The sequence below is a fragment of the Chelonia mydas genome, chromosome 3 (assembly GCF_015237465.2).
Source record: "Chelonia mydas isolate rCheMyd1 chromosome 3, rCheMyd1.pri.v2, whole genome shotgun sequence".
NCBI classification, from domain to species: Eukaryota; Metazoa; Chordata; order Testudines; family Cheloniidae; genus Chelonia; species Chelonia mydas.
Genome location: NC_057851.1, coordinates 30,198,411 through 30,217,828, shown reverse-complemented (window position 1 = coordinate 30,217,828; position 19,418 = coordinate 30,198,411). Strand labels below are relative to the sequence as shown.

General features: G+C 41.9%; 1 protein-coding gene across 5 annotated transcripts in view; it reads left to right on the top strand.

Annotated features, from left to right (window-relative positions):
- The window catches only part of ASAP2 (ArfGAP with SH3 domain, ankyrin repeat and PH domain 2), a 164,733-nt gene that overhangs the window by 53,876 nt on the left and 91,439 nt on the right, over positions 1–19,418 (top strand). For all 5 annotated transcript variants that reach the window (XM_037894095.2, XM_037894097.2, XM_037894096.2 and 2 more), the window contains 2 exons: positions 3,032–3,106; positions 7,318–7,367. In XM_037894095.2, coding sequence (XP_037750023.1) covers positions 3,032–3,106; positions 7,318–7,367 — 125 coding nt within the window. The remainder of the gene's footprint in view (positions 1–3,031; positions 3,107–7,317; positions 7,368–19,418) is intronic.

Genomic DNA, 19,418 nt, shown 5'->3' with positions numbered 1-19,418 from the left:
TCCCGCCAGGAAGCTTGTGCATCAACTTCCATGATCCTACACCTCCTCTTCTTGCTGGGAGTCATCATAAACATGAAAAAATGTGTTCTCATGCCTCGCACAATCTCTAGCTTCATCTGGGCAAGAGAGTACTTGCCTCAGGACAGGTTCTAGGCCATGAACAATATCCTAGCTCGCATCACAAACAACCCTTGAGTACCAGTCAAGTAATGTCTCTCTCTTAGGTCATATGGCCTCATGCACCTGCGTCACCCAGTTTCCAATACTCCACCTTTGTTGCCTTCAAACGTGGCTGCAGTTGGTTAATGTCATGTCTCCTCTGCTGTGGTGGACAAATCCTCATCAGGTATGCATGGGAATCCCCTTTCACCCTTCCTCTCTGGACAGGACCATTATTAGGACACATACCTATTATACTGAGGAGCTCACATGAACTTACACACTGCATCAGATACCTGGATATCTTGAGAGTTCAGATCCACATCGGTATTCTGGAGTTGCAAGCAGTCTTTTCTTCTACATTAGCAAGTTGGGAGGAGTGAAATCCACTTCCCTGCGTTCAGAAGCAGTCAGCCTCTGGAACAGGTGCATCAGTAGTCGAATCACCCTATCAGCAGCCTACCTTTCGGAGAAGCAAAATCTGCTTGCAGATTTCCTCAGCAGACATTTTGCATTCAACCATGAGTGGGAGCTCGACGACTTGGTACTGTGCAATATTTTCAATCTATGGGGAGCCCCAATCAGGGATCTGTTTGCCTCTCAAGCAAACAGAAAATGCACCACATATTGCTACCATCTATATGCTCGCACCCTCACCCTACTTAGGTACTTTTTGTCAATCACCTGAAGTGGAATACAGTAGGGACCATCTCTCAAAGAAGACTGGGAGGTTACTTACCTGTAACTGGAGGTTCTTCAATATGTGTGATCCCTTTCTGTATTCCAGTTCCTGCTCTCCCTTCCACTCTGCTTTTGATCTTATCTGATTCATGGTGGAGAAGGAACTGGAGAGGCAGTTGGACCAACGGACACAACTTTCAAATTCTCCGGCTCCAGACACATGGTGTGCATGTATAATTCTCAGTGGAACATAAATAAGGACCACACATCTTCAAGAACATCCAGTTTACAGGTAAGTAGCCTCCCCTTTCTTCATGTTTGAACACATTTATGTTGATGTGTAAATGATGGAATGCTAACCATGACTTAGCAGTCAGTGTGGAGCAGACAGATCACTTTCAGTACTGTGTCCCTAATCATGTTAAAACATTAGTGCTACCAATTTTTATTTTTCATGTGAAATTAATTCACATAAAAAGAGAGTTCTTTTGAGCCATTGAGTCAAAATGATCTCTAGCCACAGAAAAGGTGCAATGTGATTAGTCATGTGAAAATGTATGTGCTGCCATCTATGTACCTCATCCCCCCTGTGAAGAACCCATCTTTAGGCTTGAGGGTATAGTCAGATCTCCAGGCCTAATTACTCTTTGGCCTCTCTTCTGAGGCTTATATCAATAAGTGCCAAGTGCATCGATGATGGTGGGTTTTTTTTTTTTTTTTTTTAACATGCATAGTTACCCTCTGAGGACAGTATTGGGACCACTGAGATCATTTCACTTAAGCCATCAAAGAGCCATTAGGTGGTAACTCTTGATATGTTGTGTTATAGGCTGGAAATGAATCCCTTCTCTGCAATTATACTGCTTCAGACTCTCTTGAGAGACTGTTAGCACTGCTTAAATGACGGTAGGATTTGATATTAGGTGATATAAAGTTCTTTGTATACACTGAGTATTTTTGAAAATCCCACCCATTGTACACATTCTGTGCATTGCCTGGTTTCTGTAGGTGGAGGATGGGGTGGGGAAATCTTCCCTTAAAATATTCTTCATATGTTAACATAAATTAATCTTTTTCAGTGATGCAGTTCTGTTACACCATCTATTACTCCCAATGCAACGTGTATATTTGTACTAAGTCAGAATTTAACATAGTGCCCACAGCTTGAACACTGTGCCTGAATCATATGATGAGATAAGATAAAACTCTTTATAGAGGTTTACAGGTATCTGCTATCCATGGTCGTACAGCATTATTTCTTGCTTTAGTTATTTTGTTTAATCAAAATGTTATGTGAATGTGGCTAAAGGTATGGCAATTAAATCCAAAATTGTGCTGTCTTTTCTCCTTTCTTTCTAAATGAAATGATTTTTTCCCCTGTGATATTTTGCTTATTCTTAAGTGTTATGTCATCATAAAATCTTTAGTATCTTTTCCAAAATTAATATTTTTCTATTTAAAAATAAATTGTTCTTGCATACTTCTTTGAAAACCTACCCCTTTAAGAATGCATGTTACGTATATTATATATCCAAACAGCAGTCTTCAAAGGGCTAGATTCTGCCTCCTTTATGTTGAATAGTACCTTACTCCGTTAGTATTCCCAGCAATATAAACAGGACTTACTGCAGAATAAGGCACTAATCAACATGAGTAGTCTCTGAGATTCTCTGATAATCTGTAAGGTCTTGATCCTGCAAAGATTTGATATATATGTTTAATTATATGTGTTAAGTAGTTCCATTGAGTTCAGTGGGACTGCTCATGGACTTAAAGTTAAGCATACACATAAGTATATACTGATGTGGTTTAAGAGACTGGAAAATAAATGATCAGCAATAGTAGGCTGAAATATATTAAATATAGAAAAAACTATATTAATATTATAATTTAAAAAGACAAAAAGCAGATAGTGCAGAAATTAATGGACTCATTTTGCAATCACTACTGGATGTGCTTACTGCCATCCCAGCTACAGACAGTTTGTATGTTTGGTAGTGTTTGCAGACGTGGGTTCAGTCATATTGCCTGTATCTTCGATTACTGGTTGTACTAAAAATACTTACTAAACAGTATTAGGAAGAGAAATTAAAACTTTTCAAGTATTTGAATGAAACCAGAGAATGTAAACTTTTTGTTATAGTCTGTTAAAAAATCTTTAACTAAAGTGTAATTTTAATTTTTATTACAGATTCAGAATATGAACAACATAATCACTTTCCCATTGGACAGTTTACTTAAGGGAGACCTAAAAGGAGTAAAAGGGGTATGGTAATCATTTATTTCTTTTTTTTTTAAAGTTATTTTTGGTACAAATGCATGTGGCTAATGTACCAATTTAATTTTAGTTAAGAAAATACATATGCTAGTATACTACTTCACTACCAAGTAACTAAGGAATGCCCTTGACATCAGCTGTGAACTGAGTTACTTCTTTGCCTTTGTGGCTTAGTTATAGTACAGTGTGTAGTTAACTACAAAACCAAAGGACAAAGTTCCTTCAGAAGGTGTAATAATCTTGAAGCTATGGTAGAAGATTGCAAGAATTGTACAGAGCTCAGATAAAATACGTGGAGAAAGATGCTTAAGAACTTGTGTTTAATTTAAAAGGATTACTCTTAACATTATGTAGCATTGTAAACTTATTTGGAGCTCTACACATGAGTGGGTGAAACTTTTTGTTTAGCATGAATAAATATAGAATTTAAACCAGTAGCTGAAAAATGTTACAGTATCATCTTTTGGATGCGTCCTGCCTGAGGTAATAACTGTGGCCTGAGCTGAATAAACTTAGAACCCTAATGTTGATGTGCTTTTGTAACAAATTTCTAAGTCAATGGCCTGGGAGTCTTTTTAGCTTAGGGTCTGGGTTATTACTGAGCAATGAGGAAGCAACTGGAAGCAATTGTTCTGAAATTTTTAAATTAAAGGGGGGAAAAAAGAACAAAAATCCTACAAAATACAAAATAGGCTGTAAACTGCAGCAAGGTAAAATGCTTCTTCAAAAAAAATAGACAAAAACGTTCAGACCCTTTATCCTCCTTCTAGTTACCTCAACTTTTCCTCCCTCTTTTACCTCTTTCTAACCTGTTCCTGCACTACAAGTCAATAACTGCAGCATATTTTTGTTTTCCTTCTTTCATAACTGAATTGGGAAAGAGATCCAAGGTCCCAATCCTGCAAAGACTTAGCAAGTGTTTTAACCTTACACATTGTATATAGTCCCTCCAACTGACAATGAAACTACTCACAGTACATAAAGTCAGGAATGTGCATGAGTCCACAGAATCAGGGCATTAGCGTGGGGACAAGAGACTTTCTTGCCTGTAGGGGAGGGTAGGAAAGGGATGGGAAGGAGAAGAGGAAAATAAGTCAAAGGGACTCAGGATTTTTTTTTTTTAACTTTTCCTCTTTTTCCTTATGTTAACAAACACTTTTTTTGTTTGCTTTGTGGGATTTTTTTCTTCATGTAAAATTGAGATTTTCTGCTTCTGCTGACGGAGGAGAGAAGCTGAGAAGGTATTTTTATTGCTAGCAGAAAGCTTGCGTATTCAAAGTACAAGAGCCAGTCAGAGTGAGGGAGTTTGAGTAGTCTCAGTGCAATTCTATTAATTATACAAATTGTGATACTAACAAATCAAATAAGGAAACTATAAATGGGGTAAAAAACACCGCAGTTATGTTTTGGTAACAGTAAAGTATCCCTGTATTCTGGATTGCCTGAGACCATTCCATTACAGTGTAATATTTGGGTATGTTTAATAAGATAATTCATTTGATTTTTATTTTCACAACTAACCTGCACAAACAAATGAAACACAGGATTCATATAGCTCAGGGTACTGCGCATGGCAGCACACTGTACAAAGCAACACATTGCTTTTTCAGGTTTCGGATGCCTCACCTTTGATTTGGTGTTTGTTCAAATGCAAAAGCAGTTTATTACAATGCACTGTGCTGTATACGTTGGTTCTGTTAATGTTATAAATGTAAAAAAAGGAGGGAGTAGAAATGCAGCAGAGTAAAAAAGAAAATACTGTCTTTGTTCTATAATGGTTTGAAAGTGCTATGCTGATGATTTCCTAAGCAGTCTTCCAAACATTTATGCAAGGGAGTAGCATTACTCATATGAGTAGTAAAATGAACAAGGAGTACTTGTGGCAGCTTAGAGACTAACACATTTATTTGAGCATAAGCTTTTTGTGGGCTAAAGCCCACTTCATCAGATGCATGCAGTGGAAAATACAGTAGGAAGATGATATATACAGAGAACATGAAGAAAATGGTGTTGCCATACCAACTGTAACGAGACTCATCGATGAAGGTGGGCTATTATCAGCAGGAGAAAAAAAACTTTTGTAGTGATAATCAGGATGGCCCATTTCAAACAGTTGACAAGAAGGTGTGAGTAACAGTAGGGAAAAAATTAGCATGGGGAAATAGTTTTTAGTTTGTATAATGGCAGAGGGGCGTTGCTGGCACAACTGCATTTGCTCTAACCCTTCAGACAGAGACAAACACCTACAAGATCTCTATCAAGCATTCTTACAACTACAATACCCACCTGCTGAAATGAAGAAACAGATTGACAGAGCCAGAAGAGTACCCAGAAGGCACCTACTACAGGACAGGCTCAACAAAGAAAGTAACAGAACGCCACCAACCTTCACCTTCAGCCCCCAACTAAAACCTCCCCAGCGCATCATCAGGGATCTACAACCTATCCTGAAGGACGATCCTCAGTCTCAGAGATCTTGGGAGACAGGCCAGTCCTCGCTTACAGACAGCACCTCAACTTGAAGCAAATACTCACCAGCAACCACACAACAAAAACACTAACACAGGAACCTATCTTTGCAACAAAGCCTGTTGCCAACTCTGTCCACATATCTATTCAAGGGACACCATCATAGGACCTAATCACATCAGCCACGCCATCAGGGGCTCGTTCACCTGCACATCTACCAATGTGATATATACCATCATGTGCCAGCAATGCCCCTCTGCCATGTACATTGGTCAGACTGGACAGTCTCAATGCAAAAGAATAAATGAACACAAATCAGACATCAAGAATTATAACATTCAAAAACCAGTCGGAGAACACTTCAATCTCTTTGGTCACTCGATTACAGACTTAAAAGGGGCAATTTGTCAACAAAAAAAACTTCAAAAACAGACTCCAACAAGAAACTGCAGAACTGGAATTAATTTGCAAACTGGACACAATTAAATTAGGTTTGAATAAAGACTGGGAGTGGATGAGTCATTACACAAACTAAAAACTATTTCCCCATGCTGATTTTCCCCCTACTGTTACTCACACCTTCTTGTCAACTGTTTGAAATGGGCCATCCTGATTATCACTACAAAATTCCACCCTCCCCCCCCCCCCCCCCCGGTGATACTAGCCCACCTTAATCGATGAGTTTCGTTAGAGTTGGTATGGCAACACCCATTTTTTCATGTTCTCTGTGTGTGTGTATGTATATATATATCTTCCTACTGTATTTTCCACTGCATGCATCTGATGAAGTGGGCTTTAGCCCACGAAAGCTTATGCTCAAATAAATGTGTTAGTCTCTAAGGTGCCACAAGTACTCCTCGTTTTTTTGCTGATACACTCTAACATGGCTACCACTCTGAAACGTGTCATGAGTGGTGTCACTGATGCTAAGTATTTGGAAGACTGGGCCCTCAGTCTTTACAATGCTGTTGCCTTGGTCTGTGGTTGATGTGAATAATTATGAATATGGATTCCATAAATAAATTTTTTAAGGAAGTGTGTGGTTCCTGTTATGTATTATCAGTTTGTTTCCTAATTTTGATAGTTAATAATGTTGTTTGATCTATAATGGGCTGATCTCTCTAATCATGTAATAAAACAATTGAATGCCTTGTAAAAATAAGCACTTATCCAAGTTATCTTGTGCTCAGAGCCAAATCCTCTAGTTTGCTTTTTTTGAAGTCCAGGGAAATTCTGCATCTGAGTTGGGATGCAGGATTTCAGCCAGTAGGGCCCGATCCTATTCCCACTGAAGTCAAATGACTAAATCTTTACTAAAGACTTGATTGTACCATTTAGGCAAAGACTTTCAGGTGGTGCAGAGCTGAATTGCCTCAAGGGCTGTTCTAGAGGCCAAATGCCTTTCTGAGCTATGCAGCATATAGGGGGAGCGTGCACACTGCCACATAATTTTTGAAGAATGCACCGTAATCTGTTCCCCATGCACACTTGCATGCAGCTGTGCACTCCTGGAGTAGTAGTTAGGAAACAGTCCTTACACACACCTAAGGTCTTTTTGCCCAGTTCGTATGAGAGCTGCACAAAGTGGAGCAGAGAGAGGAAGGGCTCCTTGTTCCCTGTCAGTCCTATACTGAGCACCCACAATAGTGCCTGGGCCTGGATGATTAGATCTGCTGTGTTTTTGTAGCAAATACTTAGCCATGTTTAATGTGTTTTTCCTATGTTGACAGGATCTGAAAAAGCCTTTTGATAAGGCTTGGAAGGACTACGAAACAAAGGTGTAAGTATTTCCCTTTTAATAAAAGTGTAGAGCATAATTTGAAATGTAGAGGTGGTGGTGGTTTATATTATTGTAACACCTCAAAGCCCCACCTGAGATCCTGAGCATAATTTCTTTCAAGGTATGTGCACAATACTGATCTATGGAAAATTTCTTTTAGAATTCTGTAGTTAATAATATAACTTCTGAATTAAGTTAATTATCATTTATTGTGCTATGTCAGTGATGGTTAAAAATTGCCTTCCATTTTTGGTAAGCTTATGTGCTTAATAGTGTTCCTATTCGAGAGGAGTCATAACCAGTCCACATTTATTACCCCCCCTTCACTGCATAAGGGGAGAGGAACTGTTCTTTGAGTGACTCCTGGTGTTGAGCTGTGGAATTTTCTAGAGAACAATGTCCACTGGGGGTCCACTTGCCCCCTTTCTCTCTCCCCTGGTGGAGGGTTCTGAGGGTATAAAAGAGCAATTGGCGCAACCTCCCTTTAATGCCTTCTTAAACTGCTGAAGGTGCAGTGAACTTGGATTGCAGATAGTGTCCTTAGCGTTTGTCTTTTTTAATTTTCCTGCTTCCTTCTGCCATTTCATGGACCATTTTCAGTTTAGTTAGTTAGATTGTTGGTCATTTCATACAGTTTCTTTATTTAGAGTAACAAAGAAGGTGTGAGTCTGGCATGGCTGAGTCTGAGCAGTCCACGGAAGTGGAAAGGCTGCCTCTTGTGCCCCTATTGATGAATGTGGGGAGGGACAGGACTTCACAGGCCCAGTTAACTATATCTGGAAATATGTAAGTCCAGCATCAACTCTGAACATCTGCTAGCCTAAGTGACTCTGTGCCTGGCGTAAGTATGTCCTTCTCCTTTTCTTACCTGACTGGGCTTGGCACTGAAATTCTGGCAGTTGACTTGGCACCGAGGTTTCTGGACCCCTTTGGGGTGACATCATTTGGTACTGACATCCCATCATTGCTGATATTCCAACACTCTGGGCATCCCCAGATCCATCCAGTGGCTATTATCCAGCACAATGGACCATAGCGATCCACTTGATGAAATGGTCTGATGCATGTTGTACATTAGAGAGACAGGGTGGGTGAGGTAATATCTTTTTTTGGACCAACTTCTGTTGGTGAGAGAGACGCGCTTTCAAGCCACACAGAGCTCTGTCTGGATTGAAAACTTGTCTCTCTCACCAGCAGAAGTTGGTCCAGTAAATGTGTTCCCTCTCCCCCCTAGTCTCTCTAATATTCTGGAACCCATGTACCTACATTTACACTGCATGTTGTCCATGTTAGTATCATTCCCACTATCGTCTATGGTGTTGGAATCTGGTGCCAAGATTTTGATACTGATGGCAGGTATACCATGTGCTTGAAGTGGATCAGTATCAGTATAACTGGAGTTAGGTCCCCAGATCCCATTGGGTCAATGGAGTCAAGTACTGTGGATCTGGCACAGTTTACTCCGGTGAGTCATTTTCTTGATGTGGTGTGGTGCTGAGTATAAGTGGCACTAAAGTTGACCTTAGTTGACGTGTATCCAACTGAAACGGCCATAAGATCCATCTGAGTCAATATAACTCAGTGCCTAGGCTCCAGGTCTGTTATCTTGGGTAAATCATTTGTTAGTGATTTAGTGCCTAGTATCAATGATACCCAGGTTGGTGGATTTGCCCAAGTCATTGGATCCAGTGCCAGCACAACTGACTTCTCTGATGTGCCACTTACTAAAGGGTGTTATACCTTATTTCAGCATCGACAAGGTTGCCTGATTTGTCATGGGTAGCTGAGTTTGAGTCCAAATACACCTCTACCCCGATATAACACGACCTGATATAACACGAATTTGGATATAACGTGGTAAATCAGTGCTCCTGGGGGAGGGGCTGCACGCTCTGGTAGATCAAAGCAAGTTTGATATAATGCGGTTTCACCTGTAACGCGGTAAGATTTTTTGGCTCCGGAGGACAGCGTTATATCGGGGTAGAGGTGTATCCAGCACCCTTGATTTTCTGGCACCATACTTGATTTTCTGGCACTATACTGAGCAGTCCAGTATTGAGTATCCAGCAACACAAGATCAGGAGAATCTGATGCTGTGACACTGTCTTACATCAGTGGTTCACAGATGGACTGAGTCTGGTTCTGAGAACCTGGCACCATTGATTTTGGTTTTTATAGGTGGGATCATAGTCTCCTGATCATTTGGAGTCTGAGTTGGCACCCCTAAATGTTGGCATTGTGCCCCAGAGTTTCTCCAGTGGTCAGATGCTTAGTTACATGTAAACTCTGTTCAGGGATGGTGGTTTACTCCCAGAATCCTCAGTCATAGTTGACTGAGGCTCTAGGCATTCCTTTTGTGGGAGTCCCTCCAGATGAAATCAGTAGAACTGACAAATTTTCAGGCTGACAGTTCTGAGGAGGACCCAGAATGGCCTTAGTAGCTACAGAATTCTTCAACTGGGTCCCCTAAACAAGGTGTTCTTGAGTGCCAAGACATCCTGAGTTCTGAAATCTTGAAAGAACTTTACCCATGCTGATACTGAGGTAGCTCCACTGACTATGATGTCTCCTTCAGTGTCACACCACTTATTGGTTCTGAAGGTGACTAAGACCTCAAAGCTGGTGTTGATGGCCTGACTTTGAAACTGTCCAAGGTTGTTACTGCCTAAAGACATCTAGGTTTCAAATTCTAGTCTCAATGCTTTGTTTTGGAAGACAGGCTATAACGAGCTTCCCTAAAGTCCACTCTAACATTGTGATGGTGGATCACTATCTGAATGCTTGTCCTATTCATATACAATCAATTATATATTGATATCCCCCAAGCTTCAAGGAGCAACAGTTTAAAACAAACAAATACATCAATTATAAAAAAAGAAATTTTGGTAGCCACTGCTGGGACCACACTGCCTTGGTAGCACAGGACTCAATTCAAGTTGAATTGGGCCTTCTGATGCTACATTTCTGATGCTTTATTCCTGGAGCCTATTCTACAGCAGTGCCGGAAAGACTTTGGATTTTCCTCATCAGTTTGAACACTACAGGCTATTTGATTCAGGTGCAGCTCAGAAGTATTTTCATGATGTTTTAAATTTACCTAAGCTTGAATCTGCAGGTAGTGACAATGCCCAGTGCGAAAGCACTTCAACTTGTAAATTCGGGATTCTTAACTGAGATTGAAAACACTGGTTGCTTGGAATTGTTGGTTTGAAGTGCTATTCCTTGGTCACTCAGCACTGAAAATTGTTATCTACATGGTGACATTGGTATCATATTGCCTCTTTCTACAGGACTAATTCCAATCCTGTATTACTAGTCCAACTAATCAGGGGTATCCACAAGATTCTCTCTTATTTAAGCAGCACAGTGTTTTGCTATCCTGACATGATTGTTTCAGACATCAGGGCATTCATGTCTGTATCTAGACTTTGGTTCACAGATCATTCCGTTTACACTGTAACTGTGAGATACCTTTATCCAGGTTACATCTGTGGCCTCCTTAAGACTGATTGCAAAGGAACTATCCCGTCTTCGCACTACTTATACCTGAACCACTTATGTCTCAGGTCATTCAAGAAACAGAAGGTGAAGATAACATGTGCTTGTCAGAGAATTCCTTTCTCTTCTCCCTTTACATCTACAGTAATATTTCCAGGTGGTGGCTTGGGATCTGTACCAAGTTCTCCAGCCATTTCCAGGCTTGTAAATTCTGTAGGATTCTGGAGTTGAAAACTATGTGTTTGGTCTACAAGATTCTCTCCCTTAGACTGATTTGCTGAAGGGGGAAGGGAAATTTATGTACAGGCAAATTCTTTGAACTGTGTTCTTGTACAACTGTGCAAATCTCTTAGCTAGCTCATACACCCTTTTGTCTTTCCAGGTGTTCATTCTTCTGACTATATTGGTAGGTATTCAGCCAATCCAAAGGCAGCAGTTTTCATAGAATTTACAAAGCTGCTACTTGAAGCAAAGATTTGTCCCTCAGTGAGGTCTGATCTGGGAGAGCGCAAAATTGTGGCCTCTTCTAATACTTTCTTGATTTGCCATCCAGAGGTGAGCAATTTTGCAGTTGCTATTTGAGCAGTTTTGCAGTTCTTGTTCGCCTATAAATCCTCAGCCTACCTTCCCAGTGTGCTGTGCTACTCATTAATCTCCCACAAGTGAGAAAACAGAGACATGTAAAAGAAGAAGGAGGTTGTTCAAGTGTGTCACCTCTACATATTCGTCACGTGTCTACACACCTTTTCCCACTTTTTTTTGAAGCCTCAGCTAAAGAATTCCAAAACTGGGGAAGGAACTGAAAGGCAGTTGGAACTCCTCCATTTTATACCCTTGTATTCTTCACAAGGGGAGCGTGAAGGATGGGCAAGTGGCCCCAATAGACGCTGCTTTCTAGAAGATTCTACATCCAGGAGGTGCCATTCCCACCAATTTTAATATGTCTAGATTACACTCTTGAAGACCATAGTTACTGGTAAAAACACCCCTCTATCTTCAGACTGTGTCATTAGGAAACTTCTCATGTAGCCTTAAAAAAAATATTTGCAATTTATAAGTGTAAATTATTTAAAACCAGTTCCTTTTTCTTACCTGCCATGCCCTGCGTTCAGTGTTCTTATGGTCTGATGATACCTCTAATACATGACAGTGGAACTGGTCAAATCATGGCTGTTTGGCTAGACCTGGTTAGTGTGGTGCATAGGCTCTTTTATTTTTTTGTTGTTTTCTCTCCTTGCACTCTCATTACTTCTCCCACTGCTTACACACTAACAGCAGACATGCAGAGGGAGCATATGGAGAAGGAATGCATGTGTCAGAAAACCTGCTCAGACTTCCAGCAGGCAGACCATATTTAACAAAGTGGTGAGCCAGATCTCACCCACACATGTCAGTCTTATCAGCCCTATTGTGGTGTATTAGATGTTTATGATGTGATATCAGCTCTTGCACTGTAGCCTTGCTGTAGTGTGGTGGTATTTACTCATTGATTTGTATTATGGTAGTGCCTCCAATGTCACAGGCACATTCCAGACATCATATAAAACACAGTTCCTGTCCCCCAAAGAGCGCTGTGCCTAAGAAATTGATTTTAAACTATTTTTAGTTTTTAAAAAGCATTTATTTATTACTTTGTAAGGCAGTGAATATGTCTGTCAATTTTGTGCTAGGAGCTCTACTGCTACGAAAGTAAAAACAATGAAAGTAGATGGTCTGTTTTGACTATGGCTAGCTGGTGCCCTTCTTCTCTCATCTGCTATCCCTCCCATTCAATTTTGAAAGCTACAAATGAATTCATTACACTCTTCACTATACGTATTAAATACTCTTGCAAATAAACAGACTGTTATTTGAGTGTGTATATAAATGTTGTGTGTGTGTGTGTGTATGTATGTATATATATATATATATATATATATATAAATAAATGCTCTTTTCACTTGGGTAAATTCACTTAATTATTCCTCTCCCCCCAAAATGGCAAAGCTCAAACTGTTAAGACCATTTGAGTTTTTGGAATGTAAAAGGCCATGTCTATGCTTACTAGGGATCGATGCTGCTGTGATGGATGCAGTGGGGGTCGATTTAGCATGTCTAGTGAAGACCCGCTAAATTGACTGCAGAGTGCTCTCTGGTCGACTCCGGTACTCAACCGGAATGAGAAGATTAAGGTAAGACGACAGGAGGGCTTCTCCTGTTGACACAGTGTAGTGTAGGCACTGCAGTAAGTCGACCTAAGCTATGCTGACTGTTATTTACGTAGCTGGAGTAGCTTAACTTAAGTCGACTTACTGCAGTAGAGTAGGCAAGGCCTCCGTGTCTGAAATTTTCTTGTAAAAGCCCGAGTCCTCATCCATACCCCCTCGCTTGGACTCAGTAGATGGTTAAACTATTTTTTTCCGTATTGCAGTATTGTATTCCTTTTAGCCAAGTATAGCATAGTAAATTTCAGGATATAGTGCTCTCTCGCTCTCCAGTGGAGAGGGAGGCCACTCTGCCTCATTGTCTTGGGGTTTAGTCCTCTGCCTCGGGTCGCACCAGTGGGTCTGAGCCATAAGCAGTCTAGAGCTCTGGGCTCATCTGACAAACACACAGCAACACAATAGGGCTTACAGCAAGTAACAGTCTAGGGCCCTAGCCTTTGGGCTGGGCTGGTAGCAGGCTGTAGTCTAAGCTTCCCGGCACAGGCAGCCAGCACAGGTGATAAGTAACAGTCAGCATGGATTTATCAAGAACAAATTGTGTCAAACTAACCTGATAGCTTTCTTTGACAGAATAACAAGCCTTGTGGATAGGGGTGAAGCGGTAGATGTGGTATATCTTGACTTTAGTAAGGCTTTTGATACTGTCTCACATGACCTTTTCTTAAACAAACTAGGGAAATACAACTTAGATGGAGCTACTATAAGTTAGGTGCATAACTGGTTGGAAAAATCATTCCCAGAGAGTAGTTATCAGTGGTTCACAATCATGCTGGAAGGGCATAGCGAGTGGGGTCCTGCAGAGATCGGTTCTGCTCAATATCATCATCAATGATTTAGATAATGGCATAGAGACTACATATAAAGTTTGCGGGTGATACTAAGCTGGGAGGGGTTGAAAGTGTTTTGGAGGATAGGATTAAAATTCAAAGTGATCTGGACAAACTGGAGAAATGGTCTGAAGTAAATAGGATGAAATTGAATAAGGACAAATGCAAAGTACTCCACTTAGGAAGGAACAATCAGTTGCACACAAATGGGAAATGACTGCCTAGGAAGGAGCACGGTGGAAAAAGATCTGGGGGGGTCATAGTGGACCACAAGCTAAATATGAGTCAATAGTGTAACGCTGTTGCAAAAAAAACTAAACATCATTCTGGGACGTATTAGCAGGAGTATTGTAAGCAAGACACGAGAAGTAGTTCTTTTGCTCTGCTCTGCGCTGATTAGGCCTCAGCTGGAGTATTGTGTCCAATTCTGGGCACCACATTTCAGGAAAGATATGGACAAATTGGAGAAAGTCCAGAGAAGAGCAAAAAAGAAAGGTTAAAGGTCTAGAAAACATGACCTATGAGTGAAGATTGGAAAAAATTGGGTTTGTTTAGTCTAGAAAAGAAGACTGAGAGGGGACATGATAGAACCACCCTGACTGTTAGGAAGATTTTCATAATGTCCAATCTACACCTTCTTCATTTTATGTACTTGATAAGTTTTCAAGTACAAAAAAGGTTGTTAAAAGGAAGAGGGAGAAGAATTGTTTTTGTTAATCACTGAGGATAGGACAAGAAGGAATGGGCTTAAATTGCAGCAAGAGAGGTGTAGATTGGACTTCTTAACTGTTAGGGTGGTTAAGCACAGGAATAAATTGCCTAGGGAGGTTGTGGAATCTCCATCATTAGAGATTTTTAAGAGTAAGTGTAGCGAGGTGGGACTCACCAGTGCGGTGCCGCCTGCTGGTAGTCCTGGGAATTAGCTCTCCAGCCTCCGGAGCGCCCTCTGCAGGCCAGTGTCCCACTTGCCTCAGGCCCCCCGTGTCCCTCCCGGACCCCGGTGCCCCTTTATCTTGGGTGCTTCCCCCTGGCAGTACACCCTCTCTCTGGGTCTCCCCAACCAGGGGAAGCCCCAACCCTCTATCCCCACCTCACTTCAGTCTATGGCTACTGCCAGTCACCATCTAGACCCCGCTCACTGGGGCAGACTGCAGCGTAAAAGCCCTTCATCATTGGCCAAAGGGGGTTTGGACCTGCTGCCTTTGCCTACTCTCTGGCCTGCAGCCTTTGCAACCCCAGTACCTGGTTTGGCCTTGCACAAGGCCTGCAACCTGGGGAGTTGCCAGGCGGGAGCTCCCCAGCTCTTCTCACCTTTCCCCAGCCCTGCTCTGTTGCCTGCACCCTCAGCTCCCAGGCAGCTAGGTCCATCTCCCTCTGAAGCTGGAGGGAGAGTGACTAGCTCCTGGCTCATAGCCCTTTCATCAGGGCCAGCTGTGGCCTCATTGGGGTGTGGCCCAGCTGTGGCTGCTTCCCCAATCAGTCTGGGCTTGCCGCTTAGGAGCGCGGTAACTGCCCTGCTAGAGTAAGTTAGACAAACACCTGTCAGGAGTGGTCTAGATCAGTGCTACTCAAAGTGGTGATCCACGGACTGGTGCCGGTCCGTGAGCCATTGGCTGCCAGTCTGCGCGCACATTGGAAAAAAAAAATTGCCAGTCCCTCACATCAGATAGCTTGAGAAGCACAGATCTAGATCATACTTAGATGACCTCTCTAGGTTCCTTCCAGTCCAGTGATTCTGTGATAATGTTTAGTGCTGCTCTTTGCCTTTTCTGTAGCCCCTCATGTTCACAAAGAGTTTGGTGGTGGTAGCAGTGTTCCTACGGAGGTTAAGAGTTCACATGTTCACTTGCCTAGATGGCTGGCTGGTGAGAAGCTGGTCCTAGTCTCAGGTCTGTCCAGCACAGCCATTATCCAGAGAAGTCAATCCTGTCACCTGTACAGAAATTCCAATTTATTGGAGTAGTCCTGGATTTTAGGAAGGCCAAGGCCTTCCAGCTATGTTTGCAATTTCAAACACTGTGTGCCATTGCTCTAGACTTAAAGGCATATTGTGGCACTATGGAACAGAACTCCCTAAAGCATCTAGGACACAAGACAGCATGTACTTACCTAGTGCAGTATGCCAGACTGCACTTCAGAAAGTTACAAGGTTGGTTAGTATTGGTGTATTCACCAGTGTTTCATCATAGGGACATGGTGGTCCAAGTACCAAATCAGGTCTTGTCCTGTCTGGACTCATGGACACAACCCTCCAGTGTTTGTGTTGGACGTCACTTTGCTGCTCCAAAACAGATGCTCACCTTTGTTACAGATGCACTGGAACTAGATTGGGGGGAAATCACTTGGGTGTCCTGCTGACACAAGCTCTTTGGTCTGCCTAGGATCTAAAGCTACATATAAATGTAAGGAAATTGTGAGCCGTCCATTTGGCTTGTATAGTGTTTCTTCCACACATTGAACAAAAGAATTTGTTGGTGCTAACAGACAATAGAGCAGCCAGGTTTTATGTGAATAAGCAATGAGAAGCCCGATCAATGCAGTTGTGCCAAGAAGCAATTCTCCTTGGTGATTTCCACATCCCCACTTGGATCCACCTTTCAGGGATGCAGAATGTTCTGGCAGGCCACCTAAGCAGGTTTATCATTCATCATAAGTGATCCCTTTGTCCAGATATTTCCAGATAAATTTTCCAGCTCTGGGGAACTCCCACAGAAGCAAGAGGCCAACAGAACATGTCATCAGTTTTGTTCCCAAGCCGTGTTATAGCCTGGGTTCTTTGACAAATGCCTTCCTATTACCATGATCAAATGGCCTGCTGTATGCCTCCCCTCTGTTTCCGCTCCTGCTCAAAATCAAACAAGACCAGGCTCACCTTATACTCATTGCTCCAGCATGGCCCCATCAGTACTGATTTTCAGCTTCAGTAGCCTTATTGATCAGATCTCCACTGTCACTCCTGCTCGAAACAGACATGGTCTCTCAGGACCATGGCCACCTTCTACATCCCACCGTGAAGGCCCTTCACCTGATTATCTGGATGCTTCATGGCTGATGTAGTTGGAAGTGATTTATTTTTAAGGGAGCACAGGAAGTGCTTCTGAATAGTAGAAAGCCTTTGACGAGGGGTATTTACCTGATTAAATGAAAAAGATTCTCCATCTGCTCCTGGCAAAAAGACATTTCCATGGCCCGGACTGTTATCCAGCATATATTGAACAATCTCTTGTTCCTGAAACAACAATGGTTAACTATTAATTCCATCAAAGTACACCTGGTGGCTGTGTTGACTTTCCACCGTTGTGTTGACAACCGCTCACTCTTCTCCCATCCTATGTGTGTCTGATTTTTGAAAGGTCTGGACAGATTATATCCACAGGTACAGGACCCTGTCTCTGTGTGGAACTTGAATCTAGGTTTAGCAAAGCTGATGGGTCCTCCCTTTGAGCCACTGGTGACCGGTTCTCTGCTATGCCTTTCAATGAAAGTGGCTATTCAGTTGCCATTACCTCAGCCAGGAGAGTGGGGAATTGCGAGCTCTAGTATCATAATCTCCCTGTATGGTCTTCTATAGAGAGAAAGTTTTACTTTTGCCCTCACCTGAAGTTTCTTACTGAAGAGGTTTCCAGTTTTCACATTAACCAAGCAATCTGTTTACTGATCTTCTTTCCAAAGCCTCATGCCCATAAAGATGAGGAAAAGCTCTACACTCTAGGTAGTAGAAGAGTTGTGGCTTTTTATCTGAACCAGACTTACCATTAAGGTCTTTGGTGGAACTGTTCATCGCAATTGCAGACAGAATGAAAGGCTGTCCAGCGTCCACCCAAACAGTCTCTTCGTGGATATCCACTTGTTTTTGATTATGCTACCAGCTGACAGATGTGACACCCCGGAGAAGAGTCTTGGCACAGTCAAACAGGTCTCAGGTAGCTTCTGTGGCCTCTCCCATCTTGAACATTTACAAGGTGGCAACCTGGTCATTATGCCATACATTTGCCTCTCATTATGCCATCTCTCAGCAATTCAGAGATGATGCCTGGTTTGGATGAGTAATCCTCTGTTCCCTATTCAAGTAGACTCGAAGCCAACCTCCAGTTTGTACTGCTTGTGAGACCTACAGTGGAATGGACATGTGCTATCACTCAAAGAAAAGGTTACTAATCTTTTTCCATGATTGTTGTTGTTCTAGATGTGTTGCGCATGTTCATTTCATGATCCATCATCCTTCCCCTCTCTATTGGAGTGTATCCAGTAGGAAGGAATTGATGGGTGGCCAGCTCTGCCATTTACACCTGCATGTAGTAGCTTGGGGTAGCAGAGGGCACTTGGGTTGCTCCGTTGGGTACCACTGAGGGAAAAATCTGACAACTGGGCACACGCGCAGCTACAGAGGAACATGTGTAACACATCCTGAAGAACAACAGTTACGGTAAAAGGTTAGTTAAGGATTTCTGTTTCCAAAATTGTACAGTGGTCACACTTAAAACATTTCTTCCATTTTGAGCGAGATTCTCTGTTCTTAAAATGGGAAATACCACTGCATAGATCTTTGAATATTATGGAGGAAGAAGGGGAAAGATTTGGACATGACCACTAATATGTGCAGGACAAGAGAGGGACAGTCTGAAGATGACTTCTAGATTGTGGGTTTAGATAGTGGTGGTGTCAATAGCGATAGAAAATACAAGGAGAGGAAGAAGCGTTTTGAACTTTTAATTAGAGAGCAAGTCATACAAGAGGATAAGTTGGAGAGTCAGACTGAAATGTGAGACTGGATTGATGGGGACCTGTCAGTGATGGAAAGGTATAACATGAGTTTTATAAAAGGAAATAGCCTTTAAATACAAGTGATGGTGTATCTTCAACTCTATTACAAAAATAATCTACCTTTTAAAATGTGGTCTTTAGAGGTTAGAATCGATGTCCATTTTTGTTGCAATAGCTTATCTCCTCTAGTTTTTCATCAATTCATATCCATGTCAGTGTCAGAATGAAAGAACAATTCACTCCTTTGAAATAGTGATTTTTTTTATGTAAAAGCCTTTAAGTAGTGACCTGCTGCTTCTCATATTTGAGTTCTAAAAGGCAAAATAAGCTTTTCAAGAGTATTAGAAGTCCTGGTTATCTAATTATCTAACTTTGAGTCTGAAGCTAGGAAAACAAATGCAAAAATAGTGACATACTGTGAAAACTGGATAAGACATATCTACATAGCTGCTTTTTCATTATAGGCCTTCATCTTGCCCTTTCACACAGAGTGGTTCTTTTCTTGTTTGCTACACAGATCTGCTCTCATTTTAGATTAGTCTTACCCCGCTGCTCCCTGAATGGGTTGCAGTGTGTTGATTTTAAACTAAGTGCAAATGTCTGCATGTGCATGTGCAGAGGATGCAAGCAGTGATGAGCTGCCAAAATCTTAACAATCAGTTCCCTTCTCACCCCACGAGGGGGTCGTGGCCACTCCCCTCCCCTGTCTCCTGACTTCCCACGGATCCGGACAGGAGGGTCTCGTGGGCCACCGTAGT